General features: G+C 32.4%; 3 protein-coding genes across 3 annotated transcripts; 1 reads left to right on the top strand and 2 right to left on the bottom strand.

Moving 5' to 3' along the window:
- Positions 1–1,178: 1,178 nt before the first annotated feature.
- LOC114174344 lies at positions 1,179–4,583 on the bottom strand. Its single transcript, XM_028059181.1, has 3 exons — positions 4,152–4,583; positions 3,628–3,807; positions 1,179–1,587 (listed from the first exon to the last, which is right to left on the bottom strand). Exons 1-3 carry the CDS (start codon positions 4,215–4,217, stop codon positions 1,378–1,380), a joined length of 456 nt encoding a protein of 151 aa, XP_027914982.1. The 5' UTR covers positions 4,218–4,583; the 3' UTR covers positions 1,179–1,377.
- A 4,070-nt stretch (positions 4,584–8,653) lies between these two features.
- Positions 8,654–16,104, top strand: LOC114174343. The gene is made up of 12 exons (XM_028059179.1): positions 8,654–9,063; positions 9,618–9,656; positions 9,791–9,915; positions 10,536–10,612; positions 10,708–11,063; positions 11,530–11,598; positions 13,050–13,132; positions 13,877–14,146; positions 14,229–14,335; positions 14,472–14,626; positions 14,964–15,163; positions 15,524–16,104. Exons 1-12 carry the CDS (start codon positions 8,725–8,727, stop codon positions 15,786–15,788), a joined length of 2,085 nt encoding a protein of 694 aa, XP_027914980.1. The 5' UTR covers positions 8,654–8,724; the 3' UTR covers positions 15,789–16,104.
- A 1,053-nt stretch (positions 16,105–17,157) lies between these two features.
- Positions 17,158–20,750, bottom strand: LOC114173725 (disease resistance protein RPM1-like). The gene is made up of 2 exons (XM_028058292.1): positions 20,153–20,750; positions 17,158–19,860 (listed from the first exon to the last, which is right to left on the bottom strand). The coding sequence occupies exons 1-2, from the start codon at positions 20,580–20,582 to the stop codon at positions 17,453–17,455; spliced, it is 2,838 nt and encodes a 945-aa protein (XP_027914093.1). The 5' UTR covers positions 20,583–20,750; the 3' UTR covers positions 17,158–17,452.
- Between the last annotated feature and the right edge of the window lie 2,194 nt (positions 20,751–22,944).

Consider the following 22,944-nt stretch of genomic DNA (forward strand, 5'->3'; position numbering starts at 1 on the left):
TCGGTTGAACTTGTGATATAAGAATTAAAAATACATTTAATAGTTTAGATTTCGTAGAAAATACTTTTTTGTATATATTTTTTCTTTTCGTGTGGACTGGATTCTCTTGACCTCATTCCTTTATTTTCTCTTTACACAGTAACATTTAATTATTTGCTGATATTGTAAAATAAGAATTAAAGCATAATGATATTTTCTTTTATACAAAAAAGGATCATAACGGGACAAACAAAGTAATGGTAAACCCGTGTCTTGAGCCAATAATGAAGCATTTTTCCACTCCTACTCAAACTAAGATTTACCACACAAAAGTATGTTCAAAACACAACTCAACCTCTTTTACCAAACATGTCGTGGTTTTGAATAGAATTCTATATGCAAAGATTGTCTTTATCTTCTACTTCATCATCCATAGACAAAAGGATATATTTAAAACAAGTCAAAAGTGTTTTCAAGAACTTGTTTATGAAAATATAGAGATTCCTTAAATTGATAACTCTTTCCTACATTCCTTAGCTCGTGAAAGGTGGTTGTTCCAAATGATGCCTGTTGATTATAACTGACGAGTAGACATATAGATACACTCCCCTAACCTATTTACTGCATTAATGTATCTAACAAAGCTGATTTTGGAATACTAGCCGTGGAAGGCAAGACAAGCATGAGGCACAGGATTCAGAGAGAAGCCTTTTTCCTCATATTTTCAGCCAAAATGGACTAGCAGAGAATTCTATTCATTGTTTGCATTTTGAGCTGGAACAATAAGAACAGCATTTGATATGAAACTCCTTCCATATAAATGGGAACAGGTTTAACCAAAATATCATTCTTGATCATGGTTGAGTCTTATGACAAATCAGCTTATGATTTCAAATCGTTTCATGGATTTTTGAAAAAAAAAGAGTTTTAGAATGATGAGAGGAATGTGCTAAATATAGACAGTATGAATAGGGTAACAAAGCATTTCTTCGGTTCACCTTTTGTTAAATTGTGACACAATGCCGTGCTTGACGGATTCAGAAGAAAGAAAAATAAACATATAGAAAATTTTCATTCTTAATTCTCCATTCCTCTGATTTTAACTTCTATCATGCATGGCCTAAATACATTCAGATATTCATCAAGGGTACATGCTGCAAAGGAAAGCATAAATAAGCTTAATAACAATGGATCCAAAGTAAAAATTTGAAGCATATTACCAGAGTCTTCATATAAAGCAGATAGCGAAAATGTGCCACACTTGACTTTTTATGAGTATATATTTGAATATACATAGCCATATTTGTGCCGCATAACATATAGAAATAGCAAAGAACAGCAAAAAGAGATGAAGGGGTGTCACGTTCAACAAAATACATCATTAAAATCAATACCAGTTTAGATGCCTGAAGCATTACACTCTTCAAGAAGTTTTAAGAGATTATGCTCCGGAGCACTGACAGATGGTAGGATCATTCGATTCGACCGGGATGTCCGGGGCTTGATTCCAGCATCTTCAGATTCAAGTGTTCCTCCTTCCTTCATTACTGGCAGGTCCCCTCTTCTTCGCACAGTTGCAGAAACTCTTTCTTTCCATATTCTTCCATCCTAGCATTGAGGAAGAAATTTTCATAATCCTATTATATCCAATAAATGACAGAAACCCTCCTCTCTTTTTTCTTCAGATTTGACAAACAGGAAAGAAAGGCATTCATGCATGTACAACCTCCCCGGGTCCTTAACTACACTCTTTTTCTTTTTCAAAATACAATTTTGGTTTTCAAAAGGTTATCCTTAATTACCAACAAATTGTACAAGGTAAATTTACAGGCGGAGGTGTCTACTCATGATAATTTTAGTAATGGCCAACTTCCAACCATCACTGGATCTTCAGATATGAAGTTAGAAACAGCTAAAGGTTCAAAACACTGTGACTAGCTACACCACATTATTTTCAAACTAAGTCAAAAATATGGCTGCTCTACCACAACTTTTGTTGAGGGTATACAATGAACATGAAACCCAAAGGAAAGATGAGTTGATGACCAAAACCACCTTACCACCAAGTTAAGTGGAACCTCAGCTATCCCCTCACGTGTATTCCACACTAAAATACATAACTGGCAATGACTAGTTCATACTTGTCAACTGTAGTGACAATAATAGGTTGTAATCATATTCACATGGATGCACAGAAAAACTAAAATAGAAAAAATAAAGAGAACTGTTGTAGGAAATAATCCAAAGAATTCTCCTAAAGTCCAAATCCCAAATTTAGTAATTATGTTAGCGTTTTGTAGATAGTTGCTGGAATGCTCAAGATTAGACAAACAGCTTTATCTTATGATTTTTGTATTAAGTGTGGATTGAGTTCAGAAAGTCTTCTGAAAGGTAACCCCGATGAGTAGTAGCTAGGCAGAGGCCTGGATCTCTAGCATAGAGTAGTACCTATTCTCAGCTTCCCATTTACTTGGTGTGGCTGGTGAAGGATAGAGTCTATCCTAAGGATCTTTAGTCTTTCTTGTGTAATAATTTTAGAGGTTTACTGCATCAATAGAGATGCCAAAAGGCTTTGGAGGTGTTCACAGTTTGCAGTAGGTTGGTTTATTTGATTGTAAAGAAATGCAAGAATTTTCACTGGTCAGATCAACCCTTAAATTTACTTTCAGAGAGTAGTTCAACTAGTATCTTTGTGAAGTCATACCAAATATCTTTTTAAGGGGATGTCTTTGATACATATTCAGAGAGACTGGGTTGCTTATGTTCTTTCCTCATTTGCTGTAATGTTTAGCTGTAGAGTATATCTCTTTCTAAATCAAATTCACCTTTAAAGTAAATTGTTATAAATAGCCTTAGAAGAATAGTTGAAATGGTATTTTTTTCAAGTTATTTGATATCAAGATACTTTACTTATTACATGTTTAAACAGGTAACCTGTTTGCTAATTAAAAAGGACAGCATATTTGCCTCTTATTCTTGAAGCTAATAATGCAAAACAAGTTTAACATAATGATATGCAGATGTTAACAAACAACATTTCTTATGAGTTTTAAATATTTTCGTTTTAGCTTAATTCTAGACAAATAATTTTAAAAATATGTTTTCTCTAAAAGATGCTAAAAATAGTTTCTTCCTCATAATAAATTAAATCAAAAGCATGCCTAGTATCCAACACAACCAAATTCCATGCTCAACAAAACAACTCATACTTTCATTGAGGTATATAGCAATCATGAGATGCAAATTTAATTTTGCACTGAATATTGGCATTCAATCATCAATTCTCACATTAAGGTGTAACATATTGGTTAAAAGAGTAAAAACCTAACATTGACATTATATAAAAATCAAATAGTAACAACAGCAATAACAATGATGATGATGATAATAATGTGCAATTTGCTACCATACACCCAAACTGGTTATATTTGTTTTAAAAGTTGCAGGATTGACTTTGATAGAATTAATTTTAAACTGCTGCATGTAAATGGAAGCACGCCTATATTATTCTGACCCATAGATTTTACAATGAAAATGTACCACAGAGAAATGAATTACGGTAATGTAGCAAAAACAGACATGCATCATTCCAAAGATCAAATGATCAATTTTGCCATATACCATAAGACAACCAGATATCATTCTTACATTAAGGATAGATGGCTCTGGCAACGGGCACTGAATTGGCCTATCACTGTCAAGAGGTTCGATCGGATGTTCAACAGGCTTAAACTCCACAGCCACTTCAATTCCATGAGAAGTGGCAGTTGCAGCACTCGCCACTGCAGCAACAGCCTCAGAGTTTGGGGGCATCACTTCCCTCTCATCCTGCAACACATGAAGTCAACGCACAACAAACAATAGTAAGATCACGGCACCAATTAAACAAAATTGTAGACCAAATTGCACAGGCTTTTCTAATTTTCTCCAATCCAACAGCAAATCACATGAGCAATTATATTGATTATTGCACTAACGAAACAGAACATGGTTTATACTCATTAAATTTAAGGTGAGTAATCAAATAGCACAAAAATAAAAAAGAACTAGGCCTGACCAGCATTTATTGGTCAATCAAAGTCCACTCCCAACAAAAAATCAATCAAAATCATTGGATTTGAATTGCAAAAAAGGGTTCATGAGAAGGAAAAAAAAAATAGAGTAACTCTTACCAAAGCACTTTGAGTACGTCGGTGGACATTCCTTCCAACAGAGAATCTCGAAAATATACCCACCATGGTTCTTTTCTCCCCACCTCAAAAAGAATCAATACCCACCAAGAAAAAACGTTTCTTTTGACGTCTGCGTGATTATCTAGCGAAAGGTCTATTAGCTATCTATAGTTGTTGTCTGGGGGAGGCAAAAAACACTTGAATCAGTGGTTGCATGAGAAGGGTCCTGATCCGGGGCAAGTTTTGCAACCCGGAAGCAGGTGGTGTTGGAATTGGAAAGCCACAGAGAAAAAGGAGAGAGAGAGAGAGAATAAAGAGAATGAAGAGAGAGAAAGGTTGAGGTGGAGAAGAGAGGAATCGTTTACTTGGCGTGAACGATGATAGTGTTGGGTTTGTTGCGTTGTGCTGAGATGTGTTACGAGGAGTTTCTCGTTTGGGGAAGTTAATAATAATGTAGTAATAATAATGCTTTGGAATCAGCTGAACAGACAGTATCAAACTGTAATCCATCACAAACAAACAAAATATAAATTAATTAAAAAAAAAGATAAGTAAAAAAAATTAAATTAACAAAAGTGATTTCAATTATATAAATTAACAAAAGTGATTTAATTCTGTCTTTGACATGGATGTAGCTGTTCTGATAAATGTTCTTTCTTTCTGTACTGTAATTCCTATTTGGAGAAGAAATTAAAAGAAAATAAATAATTCTAAATAAATATCAATCTCTGTGTTCTTTAAAGAAATAAAATGTTAATATTTTATGAACTTCATAGAGTATTAATGCAGAAAAAAAAAACATTTATAAGAATTAAAAATGTGAATGGTGGAATGAAGGTGTTGTTGATTGGGCAGAGAAGGGTGTCACAGTCGAGTGACGAGTGATGACTCCACCACATCCACCGCCCTTGCTACGGTGTCTTCTTCAACTACACGCTCAGATTCTTCTTTTATTGCACAAAGTAATATAATTTTTCTGATATCTGCTTTTGTTTTTATTTTATTTTTTATTCATTGGTGGAGAATCCATAAACTTGGTGCATTAGTTTATGATGCCAGCTCTTTTCTGAATAAACAATGTTACTAATTTAGTCTGTCAAAATAAAGTTATTTTTCTTAAAAAATATCCTATAGAATGTTAAAAAATCACCCCAAATGTTAACTATTTTCTTTATTCTTGTTTGTGCCAAATTTCGTAAAGCTTTATTTTTCTCCTTCTCTCACATTCTTGTCCAACTTGGCTTCTTCACCATCTCACTTTGTAACCATTTTTTTTTTTTTTTCATTTTCTCTCATGACTTTGTGATGGTGTTCTTTGGTTGTTGCTCAACAAACTCTCAAACCCAAATTCAAGTCCTTACAATTGTTCTTCTTCAAGTGCAAGGGAAACTTACCCTTGACCTTTTGAGTTTTACCAATTATCTATGTCAAATAATTTAAAGAGAATAATACATGAAGGAAAAAATAATTTTTGTTTTCTTTGTGAATACAAATTAGTTTATATTTTTTTATCGGCAAACATAACAATGAAAACTAGTTTGTATATAAACTAATTATATATATATATATATATATATATATATATATATAGTGTTTTGTGAATGAAATTCTACAAAATTATTTGATTTTATTTCCTTTTTTCTGTAACTTTTGACGAGAAAACTCAGAGAAATTCTAAGTCTACTTAAAAACTTCCATTTTGTTTTTAATTCAATAAAATATGTGTGTTAATGTATTGAGTATTGTTTATATATGTGTTGAAGATGGTAAGTAAAAATTAAATATGTATGAGAAAGAGAAGTAGATATGACAAATGAACCTATATAATTTTTCTTTGACATGAATACTCACGTTAATAAAGTATGCATATAATTAATAATGATTTTTTAAATTGGTATATGTAATACTTAATATTTTAAATTGGGTGTAGGTCAAAAATAAGTAACTAGCTATCTTTCTAGTTTCAATATTCGTTCTAATATTCGTCAAGTTCCCATATCATAGTCTAAAAAATTTATACTTTATTTTTAAGTTAAGTAAAACATTTAATCATTTTACTTGTTTATAATTATTTAAGATGTATTTGATTGTTATTTTATATTTATACAATTATAATTTATTTTTTAATATCTAATATTGAATGCAAATGATGTACATCACTTTAATAAATATTGTTAGGGAAACGTATATCCAATCAAGATCATTGTCGTTTTTATTCCAATATTCATCCTGCTAACATAAATGATATTTTTAAGATGTATAATTTTTAATTACATTTAACAAATATTTGATAAAATATTGTTTTTTTTTTTGTTGTTGTGCCTTTTATTTGGTATAAAAAAATATTTAAAAAGGTTGAGAGAGAAGTTTAGATAGGAGTATAAGTATTCTATTCCCTATCAATAAGGATGAAATGAAAAAAAATTTCATGTATTGATAACGGGGATAGAAATGAAAATGAAGATAAATTTGTACTTTTAAGATAAATGGTGAAAGAGGGACCAACTCTCATCTTTAAGAAGTTGGTTATAAAACAAAAGAAGGGGCAAGAAATATTGGTTGAAGGTTTATAACTAGTTGATAAATATGAAATGATATATTTTTTCTTTACTTAAAATCCATTTATTAACTTTAGATTCATTAATTAGGGTTTTTTCTAACAAAATTCGACATTTTGGTCTATTGTTCCACTAGTTACGAGACAATCAATTAATGTATAGTAAGACTTCATAATGTATAATCTAAAAATAATATTACAATTTCAAATCACGAGTGACTTTTATTATTCTCATTAAAATTGTATTGTAAAACAGGAAAATTTTATCAATAATAGTGACAATCTTGATCGGTGTAAGTGATGACACAAAAGTTTCTCCTCATACTACAACAACAATACTATCATTTTATATTAATCATAAATCATAAAATCTCATATCTCTTACACGTGAAAATAATTAATAAAATAACAAACAAAATAATAATCAAATCACTTAAAAAATATTAAATAACATATTGACCAAGTTAAAAAATATAAAATTCTCATCTATTCAATAGAAAAATGGAATAAAAACTCAATTGAAAAAACAAATCTTAAAACATAATCGATCCTAACTTGTATCATATAAGTAAAATCTGTGTTTTCTTAAAAAATATAAATATTTTTAAAAAAATTAAATCTAATTGAACTTTCTAATACTTATAATTTTTTGAATTTATATATTTTGTTATTTAGAAGTCATTTTATTTAAACAAATTATTACAATGAAAAATAATCAGATTTATTTTTTTACTTCTTTTTAGAATATATTTTTTTTATCTTTTAGTTTTATCAATTTTTACATTAACTGTTTACGAGTTTTAGTATATATAATGTTCACACAACATCAAACATTTATTATTTTTAATTTATAATAATAAACATTTTTTTTTAATTTAAACTTCATAAAATATAAAAAATTGCAATAAAAAAAACACAATAACTAATCGCATTTATAAGAATGAAATATATAATAATAGATAATACAAAATTAAAGATAGCAATAAAATACATTAAAAACATAAAAAAGTAGTAATGAAAAGAAACTAAATAAATCACGAATCAGAAGTTAACTTAAGTAATTTATAAACTAAAAAATCTTAAAATAAATTATGCATTAAATAATTCTGCATCAATTAAACTAATTTATAAACTAATGAACTAAATTATTAAGATATTTTCACCTTACTAAACTCTTTCAAAGAGAATGTAAGTTCTAAAAGGAGATTACAGGTGCTAATATTTTTGTTCACCGATCTCCTTATTCCTTGGTAATCTCTTTTTTTCTAATTATTATGTACTGCATGTTTCATTTTTATACTTCATACTCTAAGACGACGATATATTTCAATTTCATTTACTCGAATTTACACAACCATTATTTATTAAATTAAATATTATGAATTTATTTATCTTGTCATTTACATCTTTTTTCAAACTATTCTAAAAAAGGTGCGAGACAGTATATAGTGATATATGACCGCGAGTAACACTAAATTTATGATAATTAATTTTATCTTCATAAAAAAATTTTAATTATAACGATGATATTTAATTAAGTTTTAACTTTTGAAAAAATATATCTTAAATCTTTTTATTTCAGAAAAGAATTTTTAATATTATTGAATGTACTAATATTTAAAATGACTTAAATATTGATATTTATTTTAAAATTTAATAATAAAAGTTATAAGTAAAGTTAACTACGTTAATAATTTTTTTCTAAAAAAACAAAATAAATGCAATTTTTTTTTAAATTGACGATTAACATTGTGACATCAAATACCATACTTACACGTATGAAATCCTGTACGACCAATTCAACTTAAAAAAAACAGTATAATATAATTAAAAAAAGGAGTGACTTAGGAAATTCACATTTTAATTTAAATTTAAATTAAAAACCATATAAACAATTTTCTCATATTCCAAATAAAAAAGTACAATTAAAGGTTTAAATTCCGCTAACATGTTATTTGGAGAGTGTTGAAAGGTGAAGGAAGACCCTAACCAGTGAGAGAGCGAGGGTTTGAGACTATGGAGAACGACGAATTGTTCGACAATTGGGATGATTCGATAATCGAAGAGGTCTCTGTCCTCGCTGATAGCGCACCAAAACCAACCCCGAACTCTTTTTCTTCTTCCTTTTTCTCAGACGACCACCGTTTCGTACCACCAAAACCATATTTTCACGCACTTCCCTCAACTTCTTATCACCCTCCGCCGCAGCCGCTTCCTTCCGCCGCCATTTCCTCCGTTTACTCCGCCGCTTGCTATTCGCCTCCGCGGGAGCTCTCTCAGAGGAACGCCGTTGTCATTGTCGATTCGCCTCCCAATCCTCCTTCCGACAAAGAACTCGAGATCGAGCGCTTAAAGGTAGTATCCACTAATTCCAAATGGAAGTAAATGCACGCCTGTTCCATGTTTAGGTCTTGCACTTTATATTCAAACGCTGTGTCGTTGTTTATTGTGTTTTTATTTTTATTTACAGAACTGCCACTTTGTCATACTACTACTTTCAAATATTTCTACAGGAGAAACAAAGAAAAGAAAAGAAAATCTGTTAGGAAACAGATTGAGAACAAGTGTCTGTTTAAGTGAAAATGTAAATATTTTCTCAAAGGGGATTCAGTTTTAGTTTTGGAATTTCGACGTGCAGGGTAATAGTAGAGGGGACTATAATATACCTGTTATTTGGTTTCGTCGGTTGAATCTTGTGAATTGATTTTAAGATTTTAAGGTGTCCTTTTCATTGTTATCACTTGAGGTCTCTATTGGTAGTGCTCCTCTAGTTGTGTTGTTTGTTTTGGAAGTTACAAGGAGGGAAAAAGGTATTTGCCATGCTGGGTTGTTCCAATTTTTGTTAAAGTGTTCGCTCATTTTTTTTTTCTTGTACTAAACTTGGAATTTTTGGTTGGTGGCAAGTACAGAGGGAGCTGGAACATGCAACAAAGCAGATTGAGAATCTGGTATGCCTGGGCAACTATATACGCGCATTGGCCTTTTTGTTTTCTGTTGACTAGATTATGTTTTTTTTTGTTGACACTTCTGTTGCTGCTTCAAAATTTTGGTTGAGTGTCATAACTTAATTGCATGCTTTCAGGAAAAGGAGCGTGTCAAGTTAAAGAAAGAAAGAGACAGGAAAGAAGATAAACCCAAATTTACGTCTTCTAGCAACGAAGGAGAAAGTGCTTGCGCTAACTGTTCAAAGGCAAAGAGTATAAACAAGTAAGTCATTTTTTATTTTTTTTTACACGATGTTCTAATTGTGTGGTTCTAGGACAATAATGTCCCTTTTCAGTTGCATCTCAGATCAGTCAACAAGAAAGCTTGCAGTTTAGCTTGTTAATTTATTGTAGCTTTATACGTGTTGCTTTTATATATTGAATCATGTCATGAAGTGGAAGCCACTGAAAATGAAGTAGGATGAAAAAGGTGCACTTAAATTTCTGTTATTATGAAGTTTATGAGCTCGAGCTGAAGCTGAAAGTAACTGTTGAAGTAACTTTTGGTGAATATTTCCGTATCTTTGTTTGTATTACTTATGTCACAGGTGAGAGTGACCAGAGCTTGTTGTATAAAGCCATTGCAAATTGTGTCTTGTGTGACCAATGTCTCAGCTAAATTAAGACTTTGCCTGATATATTTTGTAATTAAGTTGCTTGAGTAATAGTCTAGATTGAGTTTAAGCCATAAGCAGAAGGGTCAAGGTACACCATGACAAATAATTATCCAGTGTTACATATCAGGCCAGAGTTGTCTTTTATTATTTTTTATCCTCACTCAGTCTAATGCAATGTTGTGTTATGTGGCATAAAATTATTATTAACCTGGGGCAAAAATGGCAGGGATTTTGGAACTCTCGATCCCAACTGTCATAACACTTCAAAGTTTAAAAATGGAGTATCCTCACCCGTTGCAATTGGTGAGACATGAGAAGAATCTCTTTCTCATTTTAAAAAATTTTCTGTTTACTTCTTACATGTGACACCCTGTTGAATTGTTTTTGTTTTATCCCAGCTGAAACTACTTTTAAAGCTAAGGGAGTTCAAACAGACATAGTTAGTCATCAAGAAGCCCAAGGTGCTTCAAGTGATGATCTCTCTGCTTATCTTGATCTTTCCCAGAAATTGCTTGCAATAAGGGGATCTCCAACTAAAAGGATGGGACATAATGTGATATCCAAGTTGCTTGCAGGTTGTCAAAGAGATTTTCATATTCTCTTTGGCTGCATGAATATGAGCCTGCCCTCTGAAATAACAAGAGAGTTATTTTTAGATTTAAGCTCTTCAGGAGTAGCTTTGCATCACCTCAAGGATCGTTATCTTACTCCAGAGTCAGCAAAGATATCAAATTTCTACCTTGCATTAACAAAGGTATCAATTCAGCTCTCCATTTTTATATATCTTCCTGTAGAACTCAAATTTGTGCATTTCTGATCCGCTGGAAATTTCTAGACATCAAATAGTTTGGTTTAAAGAATTAGCGCGCACTCTGAATTTTGTTGTTAGATTATAATTTTTGCTTCTTTGGTTTCTCCACGTGGTTGTTTTAAAGTTGTTTTGTTGTTAGATATATGGAACTCTCTTCTCTTGTGCACTATTATTTTTATTTCTGGTAATTTATCCATGTCAAGTGTGCTATTAGGAGGATTTCCCAGTCATCATTTTCTGCATTTCTCTTCTCCAATAGTATCATAGTTTAGTCTGTCTTTAATTTTTTTTAACTGGTTCCTTTTGCATGTTAACATATTGGATATGTTAACTTTTGGTATTAAAATCTGGTTCTATTGTTTAATCATGTTAGTGAGATTGTATATCATCCATTATTAATGTGTTACAGATAGCTGATGGGACAGATGTTTTGGAAACTTTAATTGGACCACTGCTTGATCTCTGTGGAATGGAAAATGTAAGTACTTTGTGAATTAATATTTTGTTGTCCAATTGCTTGCAAATTTATATTACTATTACCTGTGGGTAATAAATTTTCCTTTTAAGTACTAGGTCTACAGAAAGATGATTTGATAGATATTTTAATGGATTATAGAGGTTCTTAAGGATTCAATTATTTTCCTCTGTAAGTGAAAGTAATAATTAATATTCATAGTTTAGGAAGCAAGATTATAAATGAACAGAAAAATATTTTTTATGTAGAATTGAATGGAAAGAACTGAAAATGGGGGAACTATCCTTCAAGGGTTTCCCATTCACAAATGATTTCTCCTTTGAGCAAATGCTTGACCTACAAAATGATATAAGCAATGATGAACCTTCCCCGTATGTCTTCGTATTTATTAACTATCTTACCAGCTAACTAACCACTCCAACTTTTACCAACTAATTTGCTATTTCCTCTCTCCTAAATCTGTATTGCTAACATATAGGCAATACGTATTGGATTACAATGTTGTCAAAAAGATTCGTAAAACAGTTTGCTTTATGGTAGGTACTGTAGGATGCATGGGATATTAAATTTCAACAAAGCTCTTGATTCTTGAACGATCATTGACCATTAATTCAATTGCAATCCTGAGACCCACAGTTTACAAGGCCAAAAGCTTGTTTGTACTATTCAAAACCCTGTTGTATATTGAACATATGAAGAGTTGGAACGTTGGACATAAGTGTCCACCCGTCCTTGCCCTAAAAAATGGTTAGAAAGAAAGGAAAGAGATAGTAGGTTCTTAGGCACAGTTAGATCAGTTAGTTAGGGACAGTTAGAGAGGTTAGCCAATGAGAGGGGATCATTAAGAGAAACTGGGGGAAGAAAAGGATTTGTAATTACAATGGTTGTGTGAACATGGGAACCCTTTGTTAAGGGGAAGCCCATGGAGGAGGAGAACTATTTTTCCTTTTCTCAGTTGTTTAATGAAATTATTCATTCCCTTTGTTTGCTTCTATCAACTTCTCATTTCTCTTTCCTGGGCTGTAACAACTCCCCTCATTATAAAGGTTCAAAGTATTTGAGCCTTGTATTTTATATATTTGACATGGATTGAAGTTCTTTACATCTGTATTATAGAACCAAGTTTTGACTGTATTATAATGGACATCTTTGCAATGCATTTTATAAAATATTTTTTATTTATTTAGGGCTTATTGAGTCATTATTTGCTCACGACATGTTATGCTTTTTATGCTATTCTAAAATTGAAAGTCTAGTGAGGGGTTTATAGGGGCTTGGTCTTGCCAACTGCTAGCTTTTTGGTATGGTTCTACCAAGGTTCTTATCAGGCCATATGCTTGAAAGTTATCATATTACTTTGTGAAACTAATTTACTTGGGTGTTCTTTTTTCTCTTGCTCGGTATTTTTTATAATCCATAAACCTTTACTGACAAAGCTCCTCCCTCTTGCATAGGTTGTTATTGTCCATAGCTCTCTATGTGTACTGCATATGCTTCTGAAGCTCCTACTGGAATCGGAAAATAATGCTGGAAGGAGGTATGCGTTGTTTAAATGACGTTTTCCCTTGTTTCTAACAACTGTGTTAGCTGTGTATCCCTTGTCCATTAGCCGAAGGTTACCATTTGAATTGGTCCCTTTTTCTCTTTCTGTGTCATGAATCATGATATTTATATTATATTTAATTAATAAGTCTATTAGATCCGTGAGTTGTGATCAATTGGCTGGTCTGCGTTTGATTCGTATGATGAAAACCTGAGAAAATAGAATGTCTTGTCAAGCATGTCGAACTTGCCCTATAATTTAAGTATGCATCAAGTGTAAATGTGTATGCCCTTGGCCATATGTATAGGTAATACTAGGATCAAGAAACACTCACAGGGTGGAATGTTGTACCTGGGCTATCGATCTGTCCCTGTCCCTTAGTTTGACTGTTTATTTGGGTGTGGGAACTTTGGTGACTTGGGGAGGGAAATCGAGGAATGAAGTTTGGTCAGCATTATTGTTGTTGATTTGCTTGAAATACATCGTTGTAGTAAACAATTCTTTAATATGACGCATTCAGAAAGTTCTGCATGGCCTTTGTGATATAGAATATGTCTTTTCTACAGTTTAGTGATCTGTACATATTTGCCCCTTTGGCAGCTAGACTAAGAATACAGGATAGGTTATAAGTTGGTGGATAAGCTGTACTTTTTGTGAAGTCATTTTTTCTTTCTTTCCTTGTTGCTGTTCCTGTTCTTATGAACTTATGATTTGATCTTTCCAGTGCACTCTGCTCAGGGACAATGTCTTCATTGAAGGACTTTGCGATGGGAAGGACCTTGTGGATTTTGGTGTAAAAGATGAAAATCTTGTTGATGAAGAAATAGAAAGCAGAAAAGAATGCCAGAACCATCAAAACTCATTACAACCTCATGTAAATTGGGTTTATCTTTTTGAGATAATGCATCAAATTGCCATGAGGATCACAGAGGAAAGAGTGAGAGTGGAGGCAGTATCTATTATGAAGCTGCTTTTCCTGAGAAGTAATACTTACTTTGAGAGGGAACAGTAAGTTTAACTGTCGTGTTTTACTCTTAAAAATTGACTTATGAAGATATCGTGTTTATGCCAAGAGTTTGTGTGAACACAGGTTTAGCCAGAAAATACTTTTTGAAACTATTTCAGAATTGCTAAAGAAGGATGCTGGGCTGTGTGTGAAGAAACACACTCTAAGACTTCTATACCTGGTTTTGAATTGTAAGCTTCCTCTGCTAACCAATATGCCAATTTTTTTTTTCGTTCATTACTACATAATTTGATTCCTAGCACCCTTCATTTCAATTGTTTTAGCAATTGCTACATGTTTTTGAACTTTTATTTTCACGCATTCAAGGTCCAAAACTGTTGGCTGCTTTCTGCTGTGGATGCAAAGAGGGTGATGCTAGCAGTGCTATGAATGAGAATGAATCGACTTCAGATTTTCAATATTTTAAAATCATCCTTCAAGGATTGTCTGATTGTGTAGCCCCTCATAGGAGTGGTTTACTGGTATGTTTGCTATGAAAGATACTGACACCGCCCATACAATTCTGCAATGTATAAATTGAGATGTGATTAATTTATTATGAATTATGTTGGATTGGATAGCACATTTATTGTGATATAGTCCATTTGATTATCATTTGCATCTACGTTTCCACACTCGTTTAACAATTACGTAAATAAATTAAGTACTCTTCTGAAACTTTTGAGACGAAAATTAAGATTTAAAGCTTTCTTATTGTCTTCTATGATAGGGATGTAGTCAAGCGACTTCAGTTTGGGGAAAGTAGTTATATATATTTCAAAATATTACTGCCTAAAATTTAGGTCATTCTAATTTCAGGGATTGAAAGTCAGCAGAAATGTGATTCTTGTGCTGGCGTTCCTTGCATCGTCTGGACAACCGGGTTTTGAAATTTTTGTTGGTCATAGGCTCTCTAATCGAGGGGTAAACTATCTTATGTTGATTTTGCAATTACTTCTATCGGAGATGGATCTTGAAGCTGAATCATATGAGCAGCAGGCAGAAATTTTCAGGGAGAGGTAATAAAACTGACTGTTAGGGTACAATCATAAAATTGTTCATTTCTTTACTTATCCTTTCTCAGATAAAGAAAAGTAAAGTGTAAAGTTGTACTCTACAATTGTTTTCTAATGGTTACTTCTCTTTTATTTCGTTAAGTTCATTTGTTTAATCAATGTGTACATATTAAAAAGTGTATATAAATTCTTGAAACATAATAAATATATAATTATAATTGTGGAAATCCTAATTAAAATCACGTTTATTAAAATCTTGTCAAATAAAAAAATTATAAATTACTATCATTATAAAAATATTAGTACTTTTTAAATTAGATATTTCTTATTGATTTTGTGTGACTCATTTGTGGTCACTGTCAGGACATTTTTGATACGGGAGATACTGATATTACTCAACAGACTAGTGTCGAATCCTTCATATTCTGCCATTGTCTTGCGCGGTTTAACGAGCAGAAGGGATATGGGTGGTTTGACAATTGATGTTGCAAGCAGATTATCTCGTAAAGGGAAAAAAAATGAGCAGCAGGAGAGTATGGTGAAGCATATAAGAGAAACTGAAATTGTTGACCTTGCTCGCCTCTTCAAGAAAAGAATATTCGCATATTTAGGTGATGACGTATCGTGAAGTGTCCTCTTCCAGTGCTCAGTTTTTGTACATATACACGTCTGTGTCTGTATCATTCTACTCAGGTGGGAGCTGCTTCTGAAATGTTGCACAAGCAGCAAGGGCACTACGAACGCCCAGAAATTTTTGACTGCCATGAAAAAAGTTCTTATTCAAAATTTTGTGTAATTGAAAGTTATAATTTAGTGCTCGAGATTGAGCAATGTCAGTCAGGTTTAAGAAAATGATGTAACGTTTTTGTTTTATGATGTACCATTTTTGTCGAAATGTTATTTCCCTTGAATTATTCCAGTCTACCATTTATTCTTCATTTGTAGGCAAGTTGACTGAATTTTTAATATCTTAAAAGATCTTTTGATGTAAAATTCAAAATAATGCATTTAAAACTGAAATAATATTGTTATTCGATAGTTTTTATTTTTAATTTATAAGAGAATACATTAGACGAGAAAGGCAAAATGGGAAAAGAATGGATAAACTTTACAGTTCGAATATCTGCACTACACGGACGGAAAAATTCACACAGAATAATGTTAATGTGATGTCATTAGATTAAACATTGAGACTACATTAAAATGAAATTACTACGTGAAAGTATATTTAGCATGTATATTATAGTAAAATAAATATCATTAGCAAATTACTTCATGTATATTGGGAATTTAATTTAATATTGTACCATGACATTGTTCTATTTTGTCTTTTGTTTTTTTTTTTTTATTTCTCTTGCAACTGTAATTTCTCTTATTATTTCCTTTACACACACACACACACACACATATATATATATATATATATATATATATATATATATATATATATATATATATATATATATATATATATATATATTCCATCTTTTTTACATTTAAGTACCATTATTATTTTCTTACGTAAATCATAAACTGATTCATATGAATTTTTAATTTATATTTTAAAACGGAAATTTTAAAAATTAGCCATAAACAAAGTAACTTTCTATAAACTAAACCTCACTAAATCTTTTGAATGAAAAGCTTAATTTTGAAATTTTAAAACAGAATACGATTCCGTTGATACGCGCTAGGATGAGTTTTGGTTGGGTTTGAAAAACTAGACTGAAACCTAACAGAGCGAACCAGGCAATAGATCTATATAATGGAAATGAAAGGTTTTGTCTGTCTCCCATCTGCATTAAAAGTTCATCGAGGTAATTTTTTACAACTTCTCTGTGTTTTTTTTTTTTTTTTCATTCACTGCTAAGCGTAGCTATATTAATTTTCATTTACATTGATAATAAAATATATCTATCTTGTAAATGAAACAACTGCTGATATCCAAATTGTTTCAGTAATCATGAAAAGATAGAATCGAATCTGAATATGTAATATAGGAAGAATTGTATTATACAATTTGTGTATTCAATAATAATGGTGATTATGCAATTTATTTACATTGATCAAATTTAAACAAAGGTGCACAAAAACCTACACCTTTATTTAGAGCACTGACTTCTATACAGGAAATGAGTCTGCTCAATTTTTAGTACAGTTTAGGTAATATAAAGAAATTGTTACACTTCCTTTGGTGCTGTTAAACTTGTTGTCCAATTAAACTGAAATTTCAATTCTGATTCAAATTCAACACATGCTCTAGAATTGTACCAATTATTCCACAATTCAGAGCTACACCTTCCACTGAATGCGAGGTTCATGACTTCTTATGAGAGTACCTGATCTTGGAGAACAATCTCTGCTGAAAGTGTCTAGAGCATAAACATCCCAACCTCCATCTCTCCAGTAGGTAGAATAGACATCTGGTATATGTAAAACTTTACCGTAATCTTTTCCTGGACCATGTGGACATATTGTCTTCATCAGTTCATCTGGCATATCGAAAAACTCAAGGACTTTCAACTTAGTCAAGTTCTCAATGCCTGATGGAACCTTCTTCAACAATTCACACCGCCCTATGCTCAGTTTTTCTAGGCGAGTCATTGCATCCTTCCCCACTGTCACCTCTTTGAGTCCATCAAATTTGTCAAGACCTAAAACCTTGAGCTTCTTGAACTTTCCACTCCTAAAATGCAAAGTGTCACCATCATAAGCCTGAAGCAGTTCAAGATGTGCAAGGTTTGGCAGATCTTGCAGATACACTAGAGGATCGTATTTTAAACAGCTCCATTTCAGAAATAGCCTGGCTAGGCTATGAAGAGACTGTATCCAACATGGTAACTCTTGTAGACGCCCTGACAAATACAAGCGTTGAAGAAATGGAGGTGGTGAACAAAGAAATGTCAGATCAATGACTTTACTCTCACCCTCAGAAGTAACAGAGAGGGCATGAAGATTAGTTAATCTCTCAATGGACAAACAGAAAGCCATCCCATCTTCCTCTCTAAGTTTCAAGATTCCTAACCTTCTTAGTTGACTTAGCTCCCCTAACTGCCTTATTATCATTCCACAGTCTTGGTTTGCCTCCACAAAACAAAGCTTTTGTAGTGCCTTTAAATTTCCTATTTCAGAGGGAGCTTTAAGACCATCTTTGGAGTGAAACTGTGCATAACCTTTGAATTTAAACTGATAGACAAGGACATGACGAAGCTTTTGAAGCTTGAGAATATCTACAGGCAATTCTCTGACAGAAGTGTTCTTTAGATCAAGTGTTTCTAGATTATGCAACTTCCCTATTATGTGACCTGGAACCGTTTTCACCTTTGTGTTCCTTAAGCTTAGATATCTTAAATGATACAGATCAATAACTGCTAGTGGAAACTTCTTCAAAGGTGCATCTTGATAATCTAAAACACTGAGCAGTTTAAAACCACTTGGGAACAGTTTTCCAAGGGGCACATATTCTCCAACCCCAAACATTAAAAAAGAACGGAGTTGAGAGACAGACCTATGTTGCTGCCGATATGGTAATGTACCGTGCACTGAAAGCCGCCGAATCTTTTCTGGCCATGCCGCACTTTGTTCTTTGACAATGGATGCAAAGTTTTGGTCTTTAGACTTCAAAATGATGATCTCCCGTAGAAGATCATGGACTCGCAAAGTTTTGACCCTTCCATCAGATGTTGTCCCTGCTACTTGTATTAAGTTTCTGTTCAGGAGCTCCTTCAGGTAATCATGTGCAACATCTTCCTTTGTTTTTCCTTCTTTGGCTTCAACAAATCCTTCTGCTATCCATAAGCGGATCAATCTCATGCGCTGAATCAGATAGTCCTGAGGAAAGATGCTTAAGTACAAGAAACAGTATTTCAAATGGTAAGGTAAATCATTAAAACTGAGGTTGAGTACAGTTTTAAAATTATCAAGTTTGCCATTGCCTTGAATTTCAGCTCCAAGACTACGGCAAATCATATCCCACTCATCAATCCTGCGCTTGTCTTTTGTGGCCAGGACACCACTGATTGCCACAATTGCAAGGGGAAGACCCTCACATTTTCTTAAGATATATTTACAGATGTCAATCAAATACGAGGGACATGAATCACCCTGAAAGGTGTTCCTACAAAATAGATCCCAAGCCTCATCTTCTTTCAAGGGTTGCAAGTTATACACCTTACCGCTGGATTCTATTGTGGAGTTAAAGGCTAAATCAGATCTACGAGTGGTGATCATGATCCTGCTACAACAATTACTGTTTGGCAATGCATATTTGACAGCTTCCCATTCATACATATGCCACACATCATCAAATACTACTAGATACCTCTTCCTCTGCAGCAAGTCTTTGATTATCATCTTGAGCTTATCACTACACATGCTTTCCATTCCCTCTGGAATTGGTCGCCTTATCTCAGAAAAGAGCTTCTTGGCCAAGTCTTTGAGAAGCTCCTCAATTTTACAAGATTGAGAAACAGTCACCCAAGCACAAGCTTTGAAGTGTTTTTTTACGTCTGGATCATCATATACTTTCTTCACCAAAGTAGTTTTTCCTATCCCTCCCATTCCAGTAACAGAAATCACTTTTCGTCCAGGACAACCATTGATCAACCATCCTATTACCTGTTTTTTTGGTCTGTCTATGCCCACTAGATCAGTGTTGTCCAGGAGAAGAGCATCTCCTCGTTGATCATGCCATGCGTTACCTGTTTCAGGATATGTTTATTGTTCTAGTCTCGCAAGTGAGAATTGTGTAAACAGCAAAACAAGTACATTTTTATTGTTAAAATCCAATTTGCTTACTACCTAATGTTCACTTTTGGTGCACCTACTTCATTACCACTATAAGTCTAGTATAAAAATGCAAGTGGCACTAAATAAATCACTACTCTAAGGGGAGAGATAAACACGGTCGCCAATTGGAGGTGTTCACATTGTTATTACTTGAAGCTTCCATATTATAGACTTGAATAGAGTCTGTGCCAGTTAGTATAGTACCTGTATGAACGGAATTTGAAGCCACTGAAGAAGTATCCAGTTTACTGCGGAATCTCTTCCGACTTGAAGAAATAGCTTTCAAGCGCGAGTTGATGGTTTTTAACTCATGTGCAATCCGATAGCGAGCTTTCATATTCCTGATACGGAGATAAATAGAGAATCCATTGTTATGGTTATGTACCTGGACAAGTTCCAATTCATCAAGAAGATCTTCAGCCTCATGAACAACATCTCTGACTTGCTTAACCCAGACTTTAAGTTCCTCATCGTTCTCTTCTAACGCATCTGCAACCCTTAAGAAGGCTCTTATCAGCTCCAACTGTCCTTTCAGGCATATCACTTCTGCTTGAACTCCAGTGAACAATTTCACCTTATTCTCAAAAACAGGTGCAAGCCTTTGGAGAAGAAAACCCACTGCACTCTCAGCCATCAACTCTGTACATTTTTTCTACAGCAACTAGTGGAAAGAAACTTGGTTTTAGACTTGCTAGCTATAGGAAGTGAAGTGCATAGCTTTTGAAATTTCTTATAATATCCTTTTATTCAACCCATTGATGCATGGTTTATACAGGAGATAGAGATGCAAGATTTTTTTTCTCACAAAAAATTGAAACATGACAGCATCACCAGTAGATAACTGTTAACGTGTCAGAAAATGAAACAAAAAAAGAAAAGTGCAATTAAAGCTCAAAAGTTATCTTAGATTATGTCAAGTTGAGCTTAAAAAGCTATCTTAAATATATATGAAGAGAAAAATCAAGATATAAAATTGCTGACTTACTATTAGTTTGATAATGTGGAGAGAAAACGCGTCAAGGGTTTTAAAACAATATTCCTTACCACAATGCAACTTCTACTGCTTAGAGGGTGCCTGATTAATGCCTTAAGAAATTTGGTTGAAGGCAAGATACCTTCGTTTTTCCTAGACATAATGTATTTTAGGAAAGGTAAGTTGTCTTTTATACTAAAAATAAGGCTTTACTGAAAGGGAATGAAAGCATCTGCATATGCCAAAAGTATCAAAAGAGTATTATCAGTGATTCTGAGCTTTGGGACAATTTTAATCTAGAAGACTTTGCTTGAAGGAATTTAGCTATATCGTACGTTTTGGTGGGAGGAAAAAATAGAGATCAACGAAAACAATGATAGTAGTAAATTTGGGTTTATTTTCTTGTATTGTTGATTATGTTTTGAATACCCATAGGTATTTTTAATTAAATCTTTATTGAAATTTTTTCTTATATCGAGTGTTTAATTTTTTTTTTTTCATTTAAGTATTCTTTTATTTTTGGTTTTAACGGATGATATGATTATTATTTTATTTTCTTGTCATTAACTCATGTATCAACTTGCTTTTTTTTTTTCGATCTCTTCTAATTTGTTGGTTAACTTGTTGATTTTTTTCTTCAAGAGCAAGTTGACCGATATATTAAAAGACATAAGAGAGAAAATGCAAGTTGATGAATTTAAGTTAAAAAGATGATGTATAGTCATTAACAACAAAATCAAATGATAGAATACTTAGATTAAAAAGATATTTTAAGCATAGATAGGATTTGTTTTTAATAAAAACAAAATTGAAATCATTAAAATTGATAATTTACTTTAAAACTTAACTAGTCTTTTTTTTTATTAGAATTATTTGAGGAGAAATGAATCACTCATTTTATATAAATCTAACTTAGAATATGCAATCGAACTATCAACCTGTGTAAATTTCAATGATATTTTCTTGTATTTTTTTTTCAAACTACACTTATATTCATGTACTTTCTATATATATATATATATATATATATATATATATATATATATATATATATATATATATCAATAAAAATCATGTAATAAAATTGCAAAATCGATCCAAATAAAAAAATGATTTGGTTTGATATAAATTTTGTTAAGATTAAACTAATCACATATACATTTTGTATGATTCAAACGAATTTTTAACTAAAAATCAAATGAAACCCCGTCAAAGAGTGAGATTTGAGTTTATAAACAAGTAAATGATTAACTTATACACTATCAACAACAAAAGTATAGCAGGTATGGGCTAAAATTAGAACCATAAAGATGCAAGAAGTCTTTGCTGACTTTTTCATGGGGAAATAGGAATATCAATGATGCACATCAATCATACTCAGAAGGTGATTTACACAGAAATTGTATATAAATTGGCACTTTCGGCTTTTCCTTTGCCTTAAAACAGTGGGCACTGCAATGGTGTCATGTTGTCCACATAATTGGTTCTACCTTTGACTACAATAAGAATCTTGGAACATGTTCAGTGAATTCAAAGTGCATTTATATTTTTAATGTAGCCTAAATAGAAAAATAATAAAGTCTAGAAGACACGTATCATGTTATGAAGGGGAAATGGTTTTTAGAAGCAAAGTCAAATACAGTATATGAACCACATATGTAGGGCTTTTATTCAAAACCTATTTTTGTGATTTAGAAAATGTTTTGGTAACGGAAAAGAGTATATTTTTTCCGTCCAAACAGAATAGTGCTAGATGTGTATTTTTTTTTTAATACCTTGAGTGTACTGCGGAAACTGTGCTAGAGAAGTGTATCATTGAAAGTGTCATTGTTGATGTAATTTACAGAAGGACTAAGAGTTTGTACAATCTTGAGTACTTAGCACGCATTGCCATTGAAGCAATTTTTGAACGTTATCCACATAAAAAATGGGTCTTAATTTCAAAGGAAGGGTTGAGTTACTGAAAAAAAAAAAAAAAACTAGTTCGACACTACACAAACAGGTTTTTGTCTATTTTAGTCTT

Source organism: Vigna unguiculata, chromosome 2 (genome assembly GCF_004118075.2).
Source record: "Vigna unguiculata cultivar IT97K-499-35 chromosome 2, ASM411807v1, whole genome shotgun sequence".
NCBI classification, from domain to species: Eukaryota; Viridiplantae; Streptophyta; class Magnoliopsida; order Fabales; family Fabaceae; genus Vigna; species Vigna unguiculata.

What these genes read in the sequence shown, in the direction of transcription:
- LOC114174344 (XM_028059181.1), bottom strand. Translation starts at nt 4,217, where the DNA reads ATGGTGGGTATATTTTCGAGATTCTCTGTTGGAAGGAATGTCCACCGA. An exon ending in GACGTACTCAAAGTGCTTTG is followed by an intron (nt 3,808 to 4,151) that starts GTAAGAGTTACT and finishes CATGTGTTGCAG; the next exon opens with GATGAGAGGGAAGTGATGCC. An exon ending in CAGAGCCATCTATCCTTAAT is followed by an intron (nt 1,588 to 3,627) that starts GTAAGAATGATA and finishes CCTCAATGCTAG; the next exon opens with GATGGAAGAATATGGAAAGA.
- LOC114174343 (XM_028059179.1), top strand. Translation starts at nt 8,725, where the DNA reads ATGGAGAACGACGAATTGTTCGACAATTGGGATGATTCGATAATCGAA. An exon ending in CAAAGCAGATTGAGAATCTG is followed by an intron (nt 9,657 to 9,790) that starts GTATGCCTGGGC and finishes GCATGCTTTCAG; the next exon opens with GAAAAGGAGCGTGTCAAGTT. An exon ending in CTCATAGGAGTGGTTTACTG is followed by an intron (nt 14,627 to 14,963) that starts GTATGTTTGCTA and finishes TTCTAATTTCAG; the next exon opens with GGATTGAAAGTCAGCAGAAA.
- LOC114173725 (XM_028058292.1), bottom strand. Translation starts at nt 20,582, where the DNA reads ATGGCTGAGAGTGCAGTGGGTTTTCTTCTCCAAAGGCTTGCACCTGTT. An exon ending in TTCAAATTCCGTTCATACAG is followed by an intron (nt 19,861 to 20,152) that starts GTACTATACTAA and finishes ATCCTGAAACAG; the next exon opens with GTAACGCATGGCATGATCAA.